Consider the following 16,895-nt stretch of genomic DNA (forward strand, 5'->3'; position numbering starts at 1 on the left):
TGCTGTCTGGGCGCCGGATCCTTCCAGTCTCCTGTCCCAGAAAGGAATAGAATGTTGAATGCCTTTATGACCAGGAGAGGAATCACTGTCTTTTACCACGTGTGGACCTGCCAGAAATAGGTTTTACTCTGCTCCTCTCTCTGCAGCTCTGGGGAGGGATGAGCTTGTGTGGTTAAGAGGATGGTCTCCAGCCAGGTGCCTGAGTGCAAGTCAGGGTCCACCTGTGTGTCGCTGTGTGACTGTGAACGAGTTTCTTGTTTTCTCCCCGTTTCAGTTTATTTATCTGTCAAATGGGGATGACAGTGACAGTATGCCAAGAAAACTGAAAACCTCTTGACACGTAATAAGCACTATTTGCAGTTGGCAGAGGTGTCCCGAGCCCCTGAGTCTTCATGAGCACAGTGATGCCCTCCAGAGTGGGGATGTGGGGAGCCTTCGTGATGCAGGGAGCACAGAGAGGAAGGGGCCATTTGGAAGGGACTGTGCAGGGGAGAGGCACACAGATTGGAGAGGACTCACTTGTCTGGACGAAAGTAGTGCCCCTGTGGGTGGGGACATAGGGAGTTGGGCAGGAAAGTTGTGAAGGATGAGGGAGACCCTTGCAAGTTGTCCAAAGCCCTTCTAGACACTCTTTGCTCATTTTCTGGAATTCCCAAGGGAAGGCAAATAGCCAGAAGAGTGGCCACCACACCCCTTTCTTCTCCCTGCTGCTCCCACTCTGCTCCGCTCCTAACACTGTCAGGGCTTGGGAGAAATGTCCCTCTCCATCGTGGGATGTTGTTAGAAGAGCCTGAAGACCAAGCCTCACGGTGGAGCGGACTCTGACAAAAGACAATGCGCAGGTTGGGAGAGCCACGTCCAGAAGGCAGTGTTAGCTCATCAGCCCCAGCGCCCCCCAGCGCCTGCCTCCCCAGGAACACGGGGAACTGCGACCTGCCGGCCTCAGCACAGGTTCGCAAAGGCAGGAAGGAGAAAACATGCCCTGGCCTTGCAGTAATGCCAGCCTTCACTAGCGTGCTGTTCCTACTTAAGCCTCAGAGCGGGAGCCTCAGTGTCCCCTCTGCACCAGGGTGCTGCGAGACTGGGCAGCGTGCCATCTAAGACCGCAGTGATTCAGGATCTGTGCCTGTGCCACTCCCTTCCCTACAGCTCTGTCAGGGACCAACACAAACCCCAGGGTGGGGACACCATCTGCAGACGCAAATTGGGGCTCTTCTCAGGGATCCCTTAGCAGGCGAGGCAGCCTGCCTGAGACTGCAGGTCACACCAGGGATTGGTGTCCGCCCTGCCCCACACAGAACAGTCCCTCTCCCATTGGATTTCCTGGCACTGCAACTTTGGTTTCTATGGCAACTTGGAAAAACCTGCAATTGTGGCTTTTTGAAGTCTAAAATGGGAGCAGAGGTTTGAGATAGGGTGGGACAGCACTAAAATACCACATCCCAGACCAGAGCTTTGGGCACAGAGGGTTAGAGCATGGGAAGTTCTTGGAGTTAGAAAAGTGGCACTGTCATCCTAGCAGACCCTGAGCAGAGCTCCACGTGGCCCCTCCCCGCCTCCTGGGATCTTCGAGCAGAGGGAAGGAGAGCCTGTACACACAAGGTCTCCAGCCTGTGCCTTGCAGGACAGTGGAGTCGCATGGAGTAATCACATCTGGCATTTGCTGAGCACTTACTGTGTGCCGAGCACCCTGTGATCATCTGCTTTCGTTGCCTTATTATCTCCTCAACTGCTCCGAGATGGCTGCTCCCACCCCATTTTGTACATGTGGACGGAAGTGATTTGCCTGAGGTTTCAGAGCTGACATGGCCAAGTGTCTGGATCGTGGGCTTAGGTTCCTATGTAAGAAAATCTCTATCCCTTGTCAATGGTGGAGCCCATTGCTCCCCCCCTTCACTTTTTTTGGTTTTCTTAAAGGTTTTATTTATTTAGATCACCTCTCTACACAGCGTGGGACTTGAACTCACGACCCCAAGACCAAGAGTCACGTGTTCTTCTGACTAAGAAGTGCCTCCCCTTTAGTTTTTTGTCAAGTCCTGTCCTCGTGATAGCCGGGTTGTCTTAGCTGTCGTTACCACAATTGCAGGGATCTTGAGCCAATGCCTTCCTTTTTTTAGTGTCTCAGTTCTCTTTCCATGGCGGTCACCTTTCCACGCCCGGGGCCTGGGAGTGGGGCCAGTGTGACCTTGAGGAGTCTTAGATTGGCTGTTGTTTGAGAGACCAGCTCTTGCATCCCTGTGGTTTAGGATGCTGGAGGTGCCCCCCACAGAAGGAGGTGGGCAGTCATGGAGCCTCACCCCATACCCTGGCTTAATGAAGAACCCCAGGTTTGCAGAGCCAGCAAAGAAGACAGGCTGGCCTGGCGGAGAACCATCTTCCTCCTGGGCCATTGGTGGGGGCTCCAGGGCCTGGCACAGGGAGGGGACAGCTCTCGAGAGGCCCCAGCTGTCCTCAGAGGCGGCTGTTGCTGGGCGTTGGTGGAGGGATGGGTCAGGCTCGTAGTGCGGTTGGCTGGGCTCCAGGGCCGGCCACCCTGAGCGGCCGCAGTCCTCTGCAGCGCCGCAGATAAGGAGCGGGCCGCGGCTGGCTGCGGCTGGCCAGAAAGGATAGCCCAGATTAGAAGGTCGCGTCGGGTGATAGCGGCCTTCAGGGTGACCCACACAGCCCAGTGTCACGCTCCTCCTCCACCCCCCTGCGCGGCGCTCAGCAGCAGGGCCAGGCAGGCACTCGGAGAAAGGAGGAGGAGGATTCCGCTCCCGGCAGAGTGCTTTGCTGTACAACAGACGGCGATTGAGGCCTTTGTTGAAATGAGGCCTTCTATGATCCGCAGGCTTGTGTGGTCGCAGTTACCTCCACTTGCGGTGTTTGCCTCCGGTTGGGCCCCTCCGTCTGGGTGCGATCAGAGAGGTGTGTGGCGTTTGCTAAAGCCACACTTAGGATTTGTGCATTGGGCGGTGTATAGGCTCACACCTCAGTGAGAAATTGGAAGAAAAATGCCCCCTATACAGACGTCAGAGGCCCTTCTGTCACACCGTGTTCTCTTTCCCAGCTGAAACTAGAGGACCGCTCCGTGGTACCCCGGGACGTGGTCCGGCACATGCGATCCACTGTGAGTCTTGGTGCGGGGGTTGCCTGGGGAATTGTCTGGGCCGGGTCTGCCCTGGTGGCTGGTGCTGTGCGCCTGCTCGGGCCTGGATGCCTTCTCCTCCCCAGGACAGTCAGTGTGGCACCGTGATAGACGTCAGCATCGACTGTGCTGTCAAGCTCATCGGCACCAACTGCATCATCTATCCTGTCAACAGCAAGGACCTCCAGCACATCTGGGTGAGCAGCCCCATCCACCGCCCTCTTGGGGTGTCTCCGGCTTCTGGCCAGGCCCTCAAGGGGGCTTGTTTGTGTGTGCCTGAGTGGCGCTTCTTGCGAGGAAGCCGTTGGAATGTGAGGTCGAGCCACATCCCTGGGCCTCCAGCGTGGACTGCTGGTGTGGTTTTCACTACTTAGCTTCCTTCCTTCTCTCATACTCACTTTTGGAAAAACAAATTTCTTCCTTAATTTCTTTTTTAAATGACTTCAGACTCAGGAGAAGCTCTGAGTTCCTGCATTCCCGGCACCATTGGGCTCCTTGGCTGTGAGCCTTTCCCTCCCTTTGCCCCGTCACCTTCCTCCTCCGTTCCCCACATTTCCTTCTCGCTCCCTGCTCTTCTGTCTGAAACCCTGGAAAGCAGGCTGCAGATGGAGCACCCCGTGGGCCCTAAATACTGCAGCACGTACTTCTTCCAAACAGGAGTGCTCAGCGCCCAGTTCAGGAAGTCAGCACTGGTGCGCTGCTGTCCGATCACAGACCCTGTTCAGCTGTCCCAGCAATATCCTTTCTCCCCCTCTGATCCAGGATTCCATTCAGGAGCACACTTTCCATTTAGTTGTCAGCTCTTTGATTCCTCATCTGGAGCTGCTCCCCAGTCTTGCTTTGTCGTCCTACCCTGGTACATTCCACTGGCTGACCCCGAGCATGGACCTCTGTGACATGGCCTCCTGACCAGACTCAGGCACCTGCATCCTTGGCAGGACCGCCCAGGGCCCCCTGAGCTCTTCCTGAGCCCTGATGTCCAGTGGCCACAGCGGGGGTGTCCACTCTGACCTGTTGTGTTGGTGCTGCCACAACCTTCACACCTTGCAAGTGATCCTGTTTTGTGAGATGTTCCGGGATTGCGCCAGTAACCTGTCACTTGTGAAACCCCGATCCGCTGGCCTCTGTGAGCCACCCTCCACTCCCCCCACCCACCCACCCAGCCAGCCAGCGCTCTGATGGTCGCTGAGGGGAGCTGTACGATGCCGACGTTCCTCCTCGTGCTCAGGAGTCGGCATTCTGGGCAGTAGAGCTTCTCCTTCAGCCTCATTTATGTACTCATTTGTTTTGTACATCCGCGTGGACTCGGAGATTCCTGTCTTACCCAGTCGGTTGTAATCTGTGACTGCCATTATTTGTTTTGTAGCTGAAATTATCCCAGATTTAGCCAGTGAGAGCCCCTTCGAGCTGACATCTGTGTCCTTTTGACATACATATGCCCATCTTTTTTTTCTTTTCCTTTTTAAGCGCTTTCTTACTTTCTACCTTTCCTGCTCCAGCCCTGGAATCATTTCTCCAAAGAGCCTTGGTTCCTTTCAGAGGAGAATGATATTTTAAAAACCAAGATCTAGATGGAGGCTAGGTGTACTCATTGCTACTAGGGCCTTTCGGGACAGCACTATTGTATGGACAGACCGTGTGTGGACACGGACAGAAATGCGTGTACATACATGTAGGCACATCTGAATTTGTCAGTACCTCTTCTACATAGACATGAAGATATGTGAGTTTGTCCGCTTCCCCCTTTCTGTATGAGTGAGTCCCTTCCCTAATGGTAAGAAACTTGGTTCTTTGATATCCTCAGTGTATTAGTTATCACTTTACTTGTCCATCAACTACCCTCCACCTGCCACCTCCACAGCTCACTCCTATCCAAGAGTCCTGTGTCCATGGAGGCCCCAGGGCCTCTGCACAACTCTCGTTGCCATGAAGCAGCCCCTGCTGCCTCTTCTTTCACCTCGGGGAGGGAAGCTGGGATGCAGCATAGAACTCTTGGTGGGGAAAGCCAGTGGCCGACTGGCCCAGGCAGCCATCTGGATGCCTCATGTGTCTCGGGGCAGAGAGGAATTGGTGCCCTGCACACCAGTGTCGCCTGCATCTCTCACACCCCTGTTCCCTTGGTCTGCAGCCCTTCATGTACGGGGACTACATTGCCTATGACTGCTGGCTGGGGAAGGTGTACGACTTAAAGAACCAGATCATCCTGAAGCTATCCAACGGTGCCAGGTATACCTGGCCATACCTGGCTGCTCTGCAGGGGCCACCTGGGGAGGGGGGCCGCCCATGGGGAGGAGGGGCCAAGGATGTTTTTTCCCAGAGCCTGTGACAACATGAGCTCCAAGCACTGGGTCTGACCCTGGGCTAGTCTCCTGTTGCCCTGGCCTCATTTAGAGTGTCTGCTAGGGGTGATGCTTTATTTCAGACACCTTTTAATGGTAGTGAGCAGTCACATATGGGTTAAGGTCTTATTTGTTTTGAGGGAGTTACTTGTACCAGTGTAGAGGCCGAGCTGTGGGCAGAGGATGATTCACACCATTTTAGGGCATGCCAGCATATTGATGCCTCTCGATAACTCCTTTTGATACTGGTCAGCACCATAGCGTGTCCTGGGGCCATGCCTCCCCTGAGACTCTGTCCTTTTGCCCCGTGAACCAAACCCCTGTTCATTCACTATTTCAGGTGCTCCATGAACACAGAAGATGGCGCCAAGCTCTATGATGTCTGCCCCCATGTCAGTGACTCTGTACGTGTGCTCCACCCAGGCAGGCTTCTTGCGGGGGCAGGCTTGGGGGGACAGGGTCTCATGTTCCCTTGCCCTCTGGGCTGGCCAGGAAGGATGACCACTTAGCAAAGAGCTGGGAGCTAGCCTAGGCTAAGCAAGTGCTGCTTCTAGGCAGAGTGGTTTCCCACAGAAGGGGTAGGTATGCACCAGAAGGTCCTAAGGTCTGGGCATGGGCAGGAGTATTAGAAGGTTTCTTTGCATTGTGTTAACTGGATCTCATCCTAAAAAACATCCATTCTTTAGTATTAGAGTCTGTACACTGTCATTACGATATGTTACTTGAGAACAGTAATGTGTGACCATTTGCAAATATGGGGGGCTGGCGAGTGCATGATCAAACAGGTTTGGGGACTATTGCCCTCTAGAGTCCTTGCAGTGTCACCCTTGGCCGACAACATTGACATGGCCTGAGAGCTTGTTAGAATGAGTCAAAGGTACATTCTGGTAAGTTCTCTGGGTGATTTACATGCACTTTAGGTCTAGGAGGTGCTGCTCTGGAGCCCTAGAGTCTGTTTTAGCCTGGGGCAGTGGGGAGCATGCCACTGTGAGGTGAGGGAAGGGGTGGATGCCCAGACCACCAGCCCCTGAGGAGATGCCACTCACAAGGACTTCTTCTCTGGCCCCACACCCTGCAGGGTCTCTTCTTTGATGACTCCTACGGCTTCTACCCAGGCCAGGTGCTCATTGGCCCTGCCAAGATCTTCTCTAGCGTCCAGTGGCTGTCAGGGGTCAAGCCTGTGCTCAGTACCAAGAGCAAATTCCGAGTGGTGGTGGAAGAGGTAGGGGCTGGGCAGGGGGCCGCGTCCTCAGACTCCGTGCCCTGGAGCTGAGCTTTCGTCCACACCTTCGTCGTCTGCTCTGAGGGCTCAGCCCGGCTCCTTAGCCCTATTGATCAGAAAGGGCTTTAAATAAAGGGAAGCCAGGGTGTGGTCATGGGGTGGCGGGTGGGCAGATGTCCCCAAGACTCGCTGATTCAGAGTGAGCAAGGTGGGACGGTGGCGAGTGGCAGTTCCTTTGGGCCCTGATGGGGTGGTGATCCCTCGGACGAGGCTGTAGTTGTCATAGGTGGGGCCTGCTCTGCGGGTGCCATACTTGGGCCCATTCTCAGAAGATCTGCTTCCTGCTCTGGAGGTCAGGGCAGCTGCTTAACCAAGAGAGCTATTAAGCTGCTGACTAAGGCCCTGTCCTACCCACCATCCCCAGGTACAAGTTGTAGAGCTGAAAGTCACATGGATTACCAAGAGTTTCTGTCCAGGGGGCACGGACAGCGTCAGCCCCCCGCCCTCTGTCATTACCCAGGAAAACCTAGGCAGGTGAGTGGCTCCTGCGTGCCCACTCCAACAACCCCAGTGGCATGCCCTGAGCAAGTTTCTGGGCCAGAGTCATAGATGTGGGGGTGCCGAGATCATCCTTGACCTACTCCTCACTTCTCCCTCCCAGGGTGAAGCGTCTCGGATGCTTTGACCATGCTCAGCGGCAGCTTGGAGAGCGCTGTCTGTATGTCTTCCCAGCCAAGGTAGAGCCGGCCAAGATTGCCTGTGAATGTCCAGAAAAACACTGCGCCCAGGGGGAGGGCTCTATGGCCAAGAAGGTATGTCCTTGGGGTTGGGATCGGTGGGCATTTGAGGAACTGGCCTTGAGCTATTTCCACAGCCAGGAAGGAGAGTCTGTGCTTTAGGCCTTGGGGGGCAGCCCTGATCTCCTTTGCAGGCCACCTAGGTGTGTATAGCTGCCCCCCTCTCCCCAAGCTGCCTGGGTGTCCCTCATGCCCAGGGTGGGGCCATGGTGGTCCTGCGGCTCCACAGCCCCCGCCCTCCCTGTCCACCCTTACAGGTGAAGCGCCTGTTGAAGAAGCAGGTTGTGAGGATCATGTCCTGCTCCCCGGACACCCAATGCACTAGAGACCATTCCATGGAGGACCCAGGAAAGAAAGGAGGGGCCAAAGCCAAAAGCGAAACAGGGTCCGTCAGTCCCGAAGAGACGCCTGATGGGTCCACCAGCCCGGTGGACATGCAAGATGAGGGCTCAGAGGAAGCCCAGGACACGAGTGAGCAGCTGCCCCCCTTCCTGCTGAAGGAAGGTGGAGACGACAGGCTGCACTCAGCAGAGCAGGACGCGGATGACGAGGCTGCTGATGACACAGATGACACCAGCTCGGTGACCTCCTCTGCTAGCTCCACCACTTCCTCCCAGAGTGGCAGTGGTACAAGCAGAAAAAAGAGCATCCCTTTGTCTATCAAGAACTTAAAGCGAAAACACAAGCGGAAGAAGAATAAAATCACTCGTGACTTTAAGCCGGGGGACAGGTAAACCCAGAGGGCGCCTCTCCCTGCTGACTGGAGAAGGTCCAGCCTGGGGCTGACCCTTTGGTGCCTGCACACACAAGCATACACAGTCCACAAGCCCTCTGTGGGCTCAGAGGCACCCAGCTGAGGTGTCTCGGATTGGCCTGGATAGAAAAGAGAGGTCTGGGAGTGGGGCAGCGGGTGGCATGGTGGCACTGGCCCCAGGTCTGGCCCCTGGGATCACATTCACGAGGTCTCCCAAAGGAGACCTTTCTCCAAGGAGGTTGCAGGGCAGGGGAGGTGTAGGTGAGCACATGTGGACCGCTTTGTCTTCCTTCTCGCCCGTTTGTGTGGCCTGGCTGGCTGGTGGCACCGTGCCTGCAGGGTGGCAGTGGAGGTGGTAACCACCATGACCTCGGCAGACGTCATGTGGCAGGATGGCTCCGTGGAGTGCAACATTCGCTCCAATGACCTCTTTCCCGTGCACCACCTGGACAACAACGAATTCTGCCCTGGAGACTTCGTGGTGGACAAGCGAGGTAGTGCTGCCTCCAGAAGGCTGTCCAGCAGAGGGCCTGGACAGGGCTTAGGGGGGATGGGCCGGAGGTCTCAGGGACAGGGAGGAAACAACCCCTTAGAAGGTGACTCACTTTTTCAAGGACCGGGGCAGCCTTTTCTGGTCTCCCAGCCTAGGCAGAGGACATGTGGGTTCCGTGCCTGGCTATGGTTGAGATGTAGTGAGGGGCAGGTGGCCCCACCAGGACTCCTTACCTAGACGTTCCCTCCTCTGGTTCCGCAGTCCAGAGCTGTCCGGACCCCGCTGTCTATGGTGTGGTGCAGTCCGGGGACCATGTGGGCCGTACCTGCATGGTGAAGTGGTTCAAGCTACGGCCAAGTGGCGATGACGTGGAGGTGAGTACACGCGGTCCACACTGCTTCATGGTGGGCTAGGTGTCAGGCCCCTGGGCTCACGACGACCCATCCTATCCTCCAGCTGATTGGAGAAGAGGAAGACGTGAGTGTCTACGACATTGCTGACCACCCTGACTTCCGGTTCCGCACAACTGACATCGTCATCCGCATTGGCAATACTGAGGATGGAGCTCCTCACAAGGAGGATGAGGTAGGGCTGCCTGCCTCCTAGGCAGCATCTGCAGTCCCTCGAGGTGCCACCAGGTGGCTCCAGAAGACAAGACGTGCTGTGCTCTGGGCTCCCCAAGTGCCTCCCCAGGAGGGCAGCTGCCTGACGGCCTCCCCAAGGATTCACCCACCTTTGGGATCAGGCTTCATGTAGCTGGTCCTGAGTGCTGTGGGGGCACAGGAGAGGCTTGGGGAGGTGGCATCTGAGCTGGGCCTTGATGAGTGAGTGGGAAATTGGGGTCAAGCAGAGGAAGAGTAGGACCAAACATCCCATGGCAGGGACCCCGTTGTAAGAGTGTCAGGAAGCCCAGCGAGAGCTGACTATGAGTAGGAATGGAATCAGTAGGGGCTTGTGTGCTCGACTGCCCGTTTTGGAACCAGAGGGTCCTACGCTTAAGCTGCTCACCAAGTGTGGCCTCTGGCTGGCACCCACATCCCTTCCCTTCTTGTGGCCTCACCCTTGTCACCCATTGCTCCCTTTTGGTGGTGCTGTGGCCCTCATCCCTCGGAGAGCTGCTCCTTGACCCTGCCCCATTTACCCTGCAGCCGTCAGTTGGCCAGGTGGCCCGCGTGGATGTCAGCAGCAAGGTGGAGGTGGTGTGGGCTGACAACTCAAAGACCATCATTCTGCCCCAGGTGAGCCCTTTGCCAATGCCCAGACCACATGGCTCACAACTGTGGCAGCTGGGCTGGGAGCCTCGGCCTGTCTCCTGTCCCTGCTCAAGGAACAGGAAGACGGGCTCTCAGATCTTCCTAGTGAGGGTCTCTTCTTTTGGGAGTTTGGGTCTCAGGGAGAGCTTAAGAGGGAGGGGTTATTATATGCCAAGCTCTGGGCAGAGGGAGTTAGGAGAACAGAGGGGCAGCCCACAGCTGGCCCATAGTCTTGCCCCACCCGGAAGGTTTGCAGGTTTGCCTGCATCCCCGTCTCACTCTGCTAAAAAACATAGGTTACTTCCTATAGAAGGTAGAGCCTTCCCACCAACATTTCTAGGAACATTTCTCCAGATCAGGAAGAGAAAGGAGAAGAGCTGGCCCCAGTCCTAGCCCCAGCCCCTGCTGGTGGGTTCTGAGCAACAAAGATGTTCTCAGTATCATTTCTTTGCCCCCACTCTGTTTGAGCCAATCCTCACATCCCTTCTCCCCTCTCCTGGTCCCTTTAGGGGGTGGGGGAGGGAGTGGCTCACTCCTTCATCCGGACGACCATTCCAGGAATACGTGAACAGGATGTGACACAGGCCAGCTCTCCTCAACCTCCCCCTCCTATTGCATGTTCTCAGCTAAACCCCACAGAGGTGGCTGACCTGAATTCTCTGGGGTGGAGCTGGATTTGCCACCAGGGGTGGCCAGTATTCATAGAGGCAGAGGAGGCTGGAATGGTCCTTGGCTGCCGGTCGGGCCTTTAAGCCCCGCCGCCGGGTGTGGGGTAGGCAGAGGCACCTCCCAGAGGCCCAGGGACCACCTAGCACAGAGAGGCCCAACTGCAGAGTCCAGGATAGGAAAGGGGGAAAGGCGGAGGGGGGCCGCTGAGGCCTCAGCATAGCCTGTCACCATCAGCTCTGAGGGTCGGGGGCCGCCCCGGAGCCCTGCAGAGCCTCTCTGAACTGTGCCCATCTGCCCCCAGCACTTGTACAACATTGAGTCTGAGATTGAGGAATCAGACTATGACTCGGTGGAAGGCAGCACCAGTGGGGCATCCTCGGATGAGTGGGAGGACGACAGTGACAGCTGGGAGACGGACAACGGGCTGGTGGAGGATGAGCACCCCAAGATAGAGGAGCCCCCCATCCCACCTCCTGAGCAGCCAGCAGCCCCCGAGGAGGACAAGGGGGTGGTGATCAGTGAAGAGGCTGCCACAGCCGCCATTCAGGGGGCTGTGGCCATGGCTGCGCCCGTGGCTGGGCTGATGGAGAAGGCTGGCAAGGATGGGCCCCCAAAGAGCTTCCGGGAGTTGAAAGAGGCCATCAAGATCCTGGAGAGCCTCAAGAACATGACTGTGGAGCAGCTTCTGACAGGCTCACCCACCTCCCCCACAGTGGAGCCTGAGAAACCCACTCGGGAGAAGAAGTTTTTAGATGACATTAAGAAACTCCAGGAAAATCTCAAGAAGACTCTGGACAATGTGGCCATTGCGGAGGAGGAGAAGATGGAGGCGATGCCGGATGCTGAACGCAAGGAGGACAAACCCGAGGGGCAGTCCCCCGTGAAGGCCGAGTGGCCCAGCGAGACCCCGGTGCTCTGTCAGCAGTGTGGCGGCAAGCCTGGAGTCACCTTCACCAGTGCCAAGGGCGAGGTCTTCTCGGTGCTGGAGTTTGCGCCCTGTGAGTTCACCTTGCCTTTGCCGGTCCCCTCCCAGCTCCCAGCTGCCGCCTGAGGAAAGGAAAGCATTTCCCTGGTGTGGTCACTGGGGCGGTGGCTGGGCTCGAGGGTGTGAAGCCTGGGGGCTTATTCGCCCGCCTGGTGGGGCGCTTCCTCTAGGCCACTTCCCCCGTGTGGCAGCTGTCCTTCCAGATAGAGTTCTCGGGTCCTGTCATTAGGGATTGACCCCTCTTTTCTCTCCTCTAGCAAATCACTCTTTTAAGAAAATTGAGTTCCAGCCTCCAGAAGCCAAGAAGTTCTTCAGCACAGTACGGAAGGAGATGGCACTGCTGGCTACCTCGCTGCCCGATGGCATCATGGTCAAGACTTTTGAAGATAGGATGGCAAGTAGCCTGGCGTGGGCTTGGCGTGGGCAGGTGCAGGTGTTCTTGTGTGGGTGCTTGGCACCCAGAGGCGGCCAGCTGTGGGCTCCTGGACCTCCAGGACTGAGCAGCACCTGAGAGGCCACCCACACCCCTTATGGGGCAGGAGACAGGCTCTTTCACGTGGGGGGCACACACGTGTCTAGACCACACGGTGTGTTCTTTTCCCCCTTCTTTACAAGTTATTACCTGAGTGTTGTTCTTTTAAAAGTATCAGAACGTTGCAGAGAAGGCTGAAGTTGCCTTTGACCAATCCTCACCCAGCCCCTAGGCATCATAATTTTAGGAGTTTTGTGGGTCTCCCTACAGAAGATCTTTAAAAAGAAAAAAAAAGACCACCTTTTTTTATTTTCTATTTTCACATTCTCACACGTCAGCATAAACATTTTGTGTGATCTGTTCCACACGAGTAGCCTGTCATTGCACACATCATCCGTAGTTTGCTTTTTTGTCTCAATGGGATGATTTTTGAGACCTGTTGATGTTGATGCGTCTTGATCTAGTTCATTCTCTTTTAGCTACAGATTAGTATCCACTCACGTGGCCATGTCCCATTGCGTTTTCCATTCCTCCCTCCATGGCCCGGGCCCAGGCTTGAGTCATGCCACCGGAGGCGGTGTGAGCGCGTCCTCATTCCAGGCACAGGCATGCCCGGTCCATCTGTCACCTCATTTATTCAACACCTCCACCGGGCCCCTGCTGTGTGCCGGGCCTGGTGCGAGACACTGAACTTGAGTCTGACCTGGCCGCAGCTGCAGTCCAGCTCTGGCCAGAGGGTCAGAGAACAGAACAGGGGTGCTGTTTGCACCTGCCTGGAAACCATGGGGTGGGGCTGGGGTCACCACAGGGTCGGTGCCACTCAGGGTTCATTCATTCTTTTTTTTTCTTTCTTATATTTATTTAAATTCAATCAATATATAGCGTATTACTCGTTTCAGAGACAGAGTTCAGTGATTCATCGGTTGTGTACAACACCCAGTGCTCATTACGTCACATGCCCTCCTTAATGCCCGTCACCCAGTTACCCCATCCCCCCGCCCCTGCTGCTCAGGGTTCTTGGTGACATCTTTGCTTTTGCTTGAGTTTTAGTAAAACTTGAAAATTCCAACCTGTCTCAGCTCTGCTGAGGAGAGAACAGCACTTTTTCCAGGGCTTACTCGCAGGGACAAATGGCGCAGTGCATTATCTCAAGGCCTGCGGGGTGGCACCAGGCAGTACTCTGCCCTTGCTGTTTTTACATCACCCAGTGTCACGTGTGTTGCTGTAATAGTGGATGCCACCCCCCACCCCCGATACACAGATTTCAACTGTCTGGAGGCAGTCTCCCTAATGACTTAATGACCCGAGTTTCTTTGGTGGTCTGCCAGCTTTTCCACTGGGGTTCCAGATCCCCTGTTCCTCTGGTTCCCTAAAAGCAAGTATAGCCTTGCCACCTTGGAATGTTCTTTCATCTTCTGACTAGTTGTAATTGTTGTTGGCCTGAGGGCAGAGGGGGTCAGGGCAGGTGTTTTAAGAAATGAATCTTCAAAGTAATGACTTAATGATAAAAAAACAGTTTGGATGATTCCATTTATACCAGGAGTTAAAAGATGCCGTGTAGGCCCGCACAGAAATAGTTCCATTTAGCTTCTCCGTAGCTGGTGGCGTCTGGAATCCCAGGGCGCTGTTCTTCCTCCCCCCGATCCACACAGGTGCCGCGTGCAGCAGCCCGCACCGACCTCAGCCTTCCCTCCCTCTAGGACCTTTTCTCAGCCCTGATCAAGGGCCCCACTCGCACCCCCTACGAGGATGGCCTCTACTTGTTTGACATCCAGCTGCCCAACATCTACCCAGCCGTGCCCCCCCACTTTTGCTACCTCTCCCAGTGCAGTGGCCGCCTGAACCCCAACCTGTATGACAACGGGAAGGTGTGTGTCAGCCTCCTGGGCACCTGGATTGGAAAGGTGAGTGTAATGCCAGCACCGTCGGGGTGGGAGGACAGCCTGTCGGGAGCGGGTGTCTGGACAGAGTCGATCATGCTGTGTGCACATGTGTTTCAGGGGACGGAGAGGTGGACGAGCAAATCCAGCCTTCTCCAGGTGCTCATCTCCATCCAAGGTACGGTGTCGGGGGAGGGCTGGTGGTCGGGAGAGCTGCTGGGGGTTGCGGAGACACAGGCCTCTGTCTCCAGCTCCCACCCGTAGCTCTGGCTGCCCTCCAGGGGTCCTCAGGCCAGCCCTCATGGGCTTCCCACCCCAACGCCCACAGGTCTGATCCTGGTGAATGAACCCTACTACAATGAAGCTGGCTTCGACAGCGACCGGGGCCTGCAGGAGGGGTACGAGAACAGTCGTTGCTACAACGAGATGGCGCTCATCCGCGTGGTCCAGTCCATGACCCAGCTGGTGCGGCGGCCCCCTGAAGTCTTCGAGCAGGAAATCCGGCAGCACTTCCGTACTGGCGGCTGGCGGCTGGTGAGCCGCATCGAGTCCTGGCTGGAAACCCACGCCTTGCTGGAGAGGGCCCACGCGCTGCCCAACGGGATCCCCAAGGACAGCAGCTCCCCGGAGCCGCCTGCTGTGGCCGAGCTCTCAGACTACGGCCGAGAAGAACCTGAGGACGGAGGGCTGGCCGCTGGCGAGGCCTCCCAGGGCTCAGACTCGGAGGGCGGCGCCCAGGGCCCGGCCTCAGCTAGCAGGGACCGCACAGACCAGACTTCGGAGGCAGCGCCTGACACCCCGGTGCCACCCAGTGTCAAACCAAAGAAGCGGAGAAAGAGCTACCGGAGCTTCTTGCCTGAGAAGAGTGGCTACCCTGACATCGGCTTCCCTCTCTTCCCACTTTCTAAGGGTTTCATCAAGAGCATCCGGGGTGTCCTGACGCAGTTCCGGGCCGCTCTGCTAGAGGCAGGCATGCCTGAGAGCGCGGAGGACAAGTAGCTGCCACCCTGGAGGAAGGAATGTCACGTGGGGAGAGGCCAGCTGCTGCCCGCTCACTCCCTCCCCCGGAATCGCCCGTCTTCCCGTTTTCTCCTCTGTCCCCGATGCAAAAGCCCCTCATTGCCCTCTCCCCAAGGTGAGTTTGATGCTGAAGTGCAAGGAGTTTCTTGAGATGCTGCCGTTTCTTCCCCGAAGCAATCTTTTGACAGGCCGGTCCCCTGTGGCAAAGAGAATCTGGAACCTGCTGCTGGTCTTTCCACTTGTCACCCAGGCAGAGCGTCCTGGCACTTGCTTCCTGGCCGTGCCCATCTTGGGTCGGAGGTGCGGGGTTCCGAGGGCCTGCCTTGGGGGCTGTCTGTGGGCCCGCACAGCCCAGCAGCAGAGCGGATGTGCGTGCATGAAGCGTGGGCGGCTCCAGCGCTTCCCCCAGTCCCTTTCCACCCTCTTCAGTGCCCCTGGAGCTTCCCTGGCCCCGGGCCCCCCTGCTGCCATCACCACCAGGTCCTTCCTCGTCCCCCAGCTGGGGAGTTGTAGCTGCTGTCACCAACTCCTGGCTCCGCTCTGGACTGTGTACCACAGGACAACCCTCAGGCCTGTTGAACTTGCTCTCTAAGAGAGGTTGGGACCGGGCTGGGTTCAGGGGGACACCCGGGAGGGGTGGCAGCCCTCACAGGTGACACGGAATGAGAACCAGGGAGCTGCTGGAAAAAACAGCGGTAGGTGCCTTGCTCTGGCGTCCCAGGTGGCTGGCGGATGGCAGTGTTGGGCCGCCGCGGGGCCGCTCCCTGCCCAACCCCGCCCCAGGGCCCCAGGAGGCGGAAGCGCAGCGGAACAAGGCCAGAGCCAGTGCTCGGGCCTCTCTCACACTCTGCCCTCCCGCTATCACATGCTGAGCCTGGGAGGTGGCCCCTAGCTCGCGGAACACAGAAGGAAGGAGCCAGCCCCTACCCGCGGTCTCCTGTCGCTTACAGACTCTGCGGGCTCAATCCGGGGAGAGAGAGGTGGCCCGCGGGGGTTCTCCTCCCTCACAGAGACAGGCCCAGAGGTTTACAAGTTTTCTAAGCTTTTGATAATGTGAAGCTCCAGGTTAAGAGGATGCTGTTGAGCACATTGCAGCTATGTAATTTTTGGTGTATGTATGTAATATTTAAGGTTGAAAGAAAATAAATCTCAAAAGCAAAGATATTAACTCTTATTAGAAAAAAAAAGACAAAAAAAAAAAAAAAAAAGAAGCCAAAGCATGATGCGTCTTGTCCGCCTTAAGCCGGCTCCACACCTGTGCTGTGTCACAAGCACCCAGCGGGCAGCAGCCGCGGGGAAGGACGGGGCCGCGCCGCAGGCTGCGGCTCTTAGAGCCCTGAGTCGGTATCTCGTTTGAGAAACATCCAGAGTGACTGGTGGGGCTGTGCTTCCCAGTGCGTTGTTCATGTGGAGATGTGAATGCCTACTGCTTAAGATATCTGTATAAAGTGCTGTGTGATTAAACTTTTTTTTTTACTTGCATTTTTTTTTTTTTGTTTGGCTCATTACAATGTACAAAAAAGACAAGGTGGCACCATTAAACCTGCCTCTGCCATTCATCTGGGCTCTGTCGCCTTTCTTCCCCTCTGGGGCACCTCACACGTCCCTCCCCAGGGGAAGGCAAGACCAGTTGCCAGGAAGGTTCACGGCGGCAGTCCCCAGGCCTCTGATTGACCAGTTTGGCCAGGTCAGCACCTTCCAGCCTCTGGGGGAGCCGACATCCAAGCACCCAGCCTGGGCTTTAAGTCAAAATGATTACCAGTTTGGGGGCCTGGTGATCTGCCCCGCTCTTCTGCTTCCTTCTAACTCGTGCCCCACAGGGGCCTGGCAGTGTAGGGTAGAGGAGGCTGGGGGAGCCCTGGAGCCCCCCTGGAGGGATAGAGG

General features: G+C 56.5%; 1 protein-coding gene across 5 annotated transcripts in view; it reads left to right on the forward strand.

Annotated features, from left to right (window-relative positions):
• UBE2O (ubiquitin conjugating enzyme E2 O) overlaps positions 1-16,570 on the forward strand; it is a 56,379-nt gene extending 39,809 nt beyond the window's left edge. For 3 of the 5 annotated variants that reach the window (XM_025468087.3, XM_035720720.1, XM_035720719.1), the window contains exons 2-18: positions 3,050-3,109; positions 3,214-3,324; positions 5,256-5,353; positions 5,807-5,870; positions 6,545-6,688; positions 7,113-7,222; positions 7,350-7,500; positions 7,743-8,215; positions 8,579-8,733; positions 8,994-9,106; positions 9,189-9,317; positions 9,881-9,970; positions 10,956-11,652; positions 11,897-12,033; positions 13,812-14,015; positions 14,112-14,169; positions 14,320-16,570. In XM_025468087.3, the coding sequence (XP_025323872.3) occupies positions 3,050-3,109; positions 3,214-3,324; positions 5,256-5,353; positions 5,807-5,870; positions 6,545-6,688; positions 7,113-7,222; positions 7,350-7,500; positions 7,743-8,215; positions 8,579-8,733; positions 8,994-9,106; positions 9,189-9,317; positions 9,881-9,970; positions 10,956-11,652; positions 11,897-12,033; positions 13,812-14,015; positions 14,112-14,169; positions 14,320-14,990 (3,465 nt within the window). In that variant the 3' untranslated portion in view covers positions 14,991-16,570. Of the gene's footprint in view, positions 1-2,739; positions 2,908-3,049; positions 3,110-3,213; positions 3,325-5,255; positions 5,354-5,806; positions 5,871-6,544; positions 6,689-7,112; positions 7,223-7,349; positions 7,501-7,742; positions 8,216-8,578; positions 8,734-8,993; positions 9,107-9,188; positions 9,318-9,880; positions 9,971-10,955; positions 11,653-11,896; positions 12,034-13,811; positions 14,016-14,111; positions 14,170-14,319 lie in introns of those variants that run through there. The other 2 variants (XM_025468089.3, XM_049113895.1) reach the window with 2 other exon arrangements.
• Positions 16,571-16,895: the final 325 nt, after the last annotated feature.

This window comes from Canis lupus, chromosome 9 (genome assembly GCF_003254725.2).
Source record: "Canis lupus dingo isolate Sandy chromosome 9, ASM325472v2, whole genome shotgun sequence".
In the NCBI taxonomy this organism is placed as follows: Eukaryota; Metazoa; Chordata; class Mammalia; order Carnivora; family Canidae; genus Canis; species Canis lupus.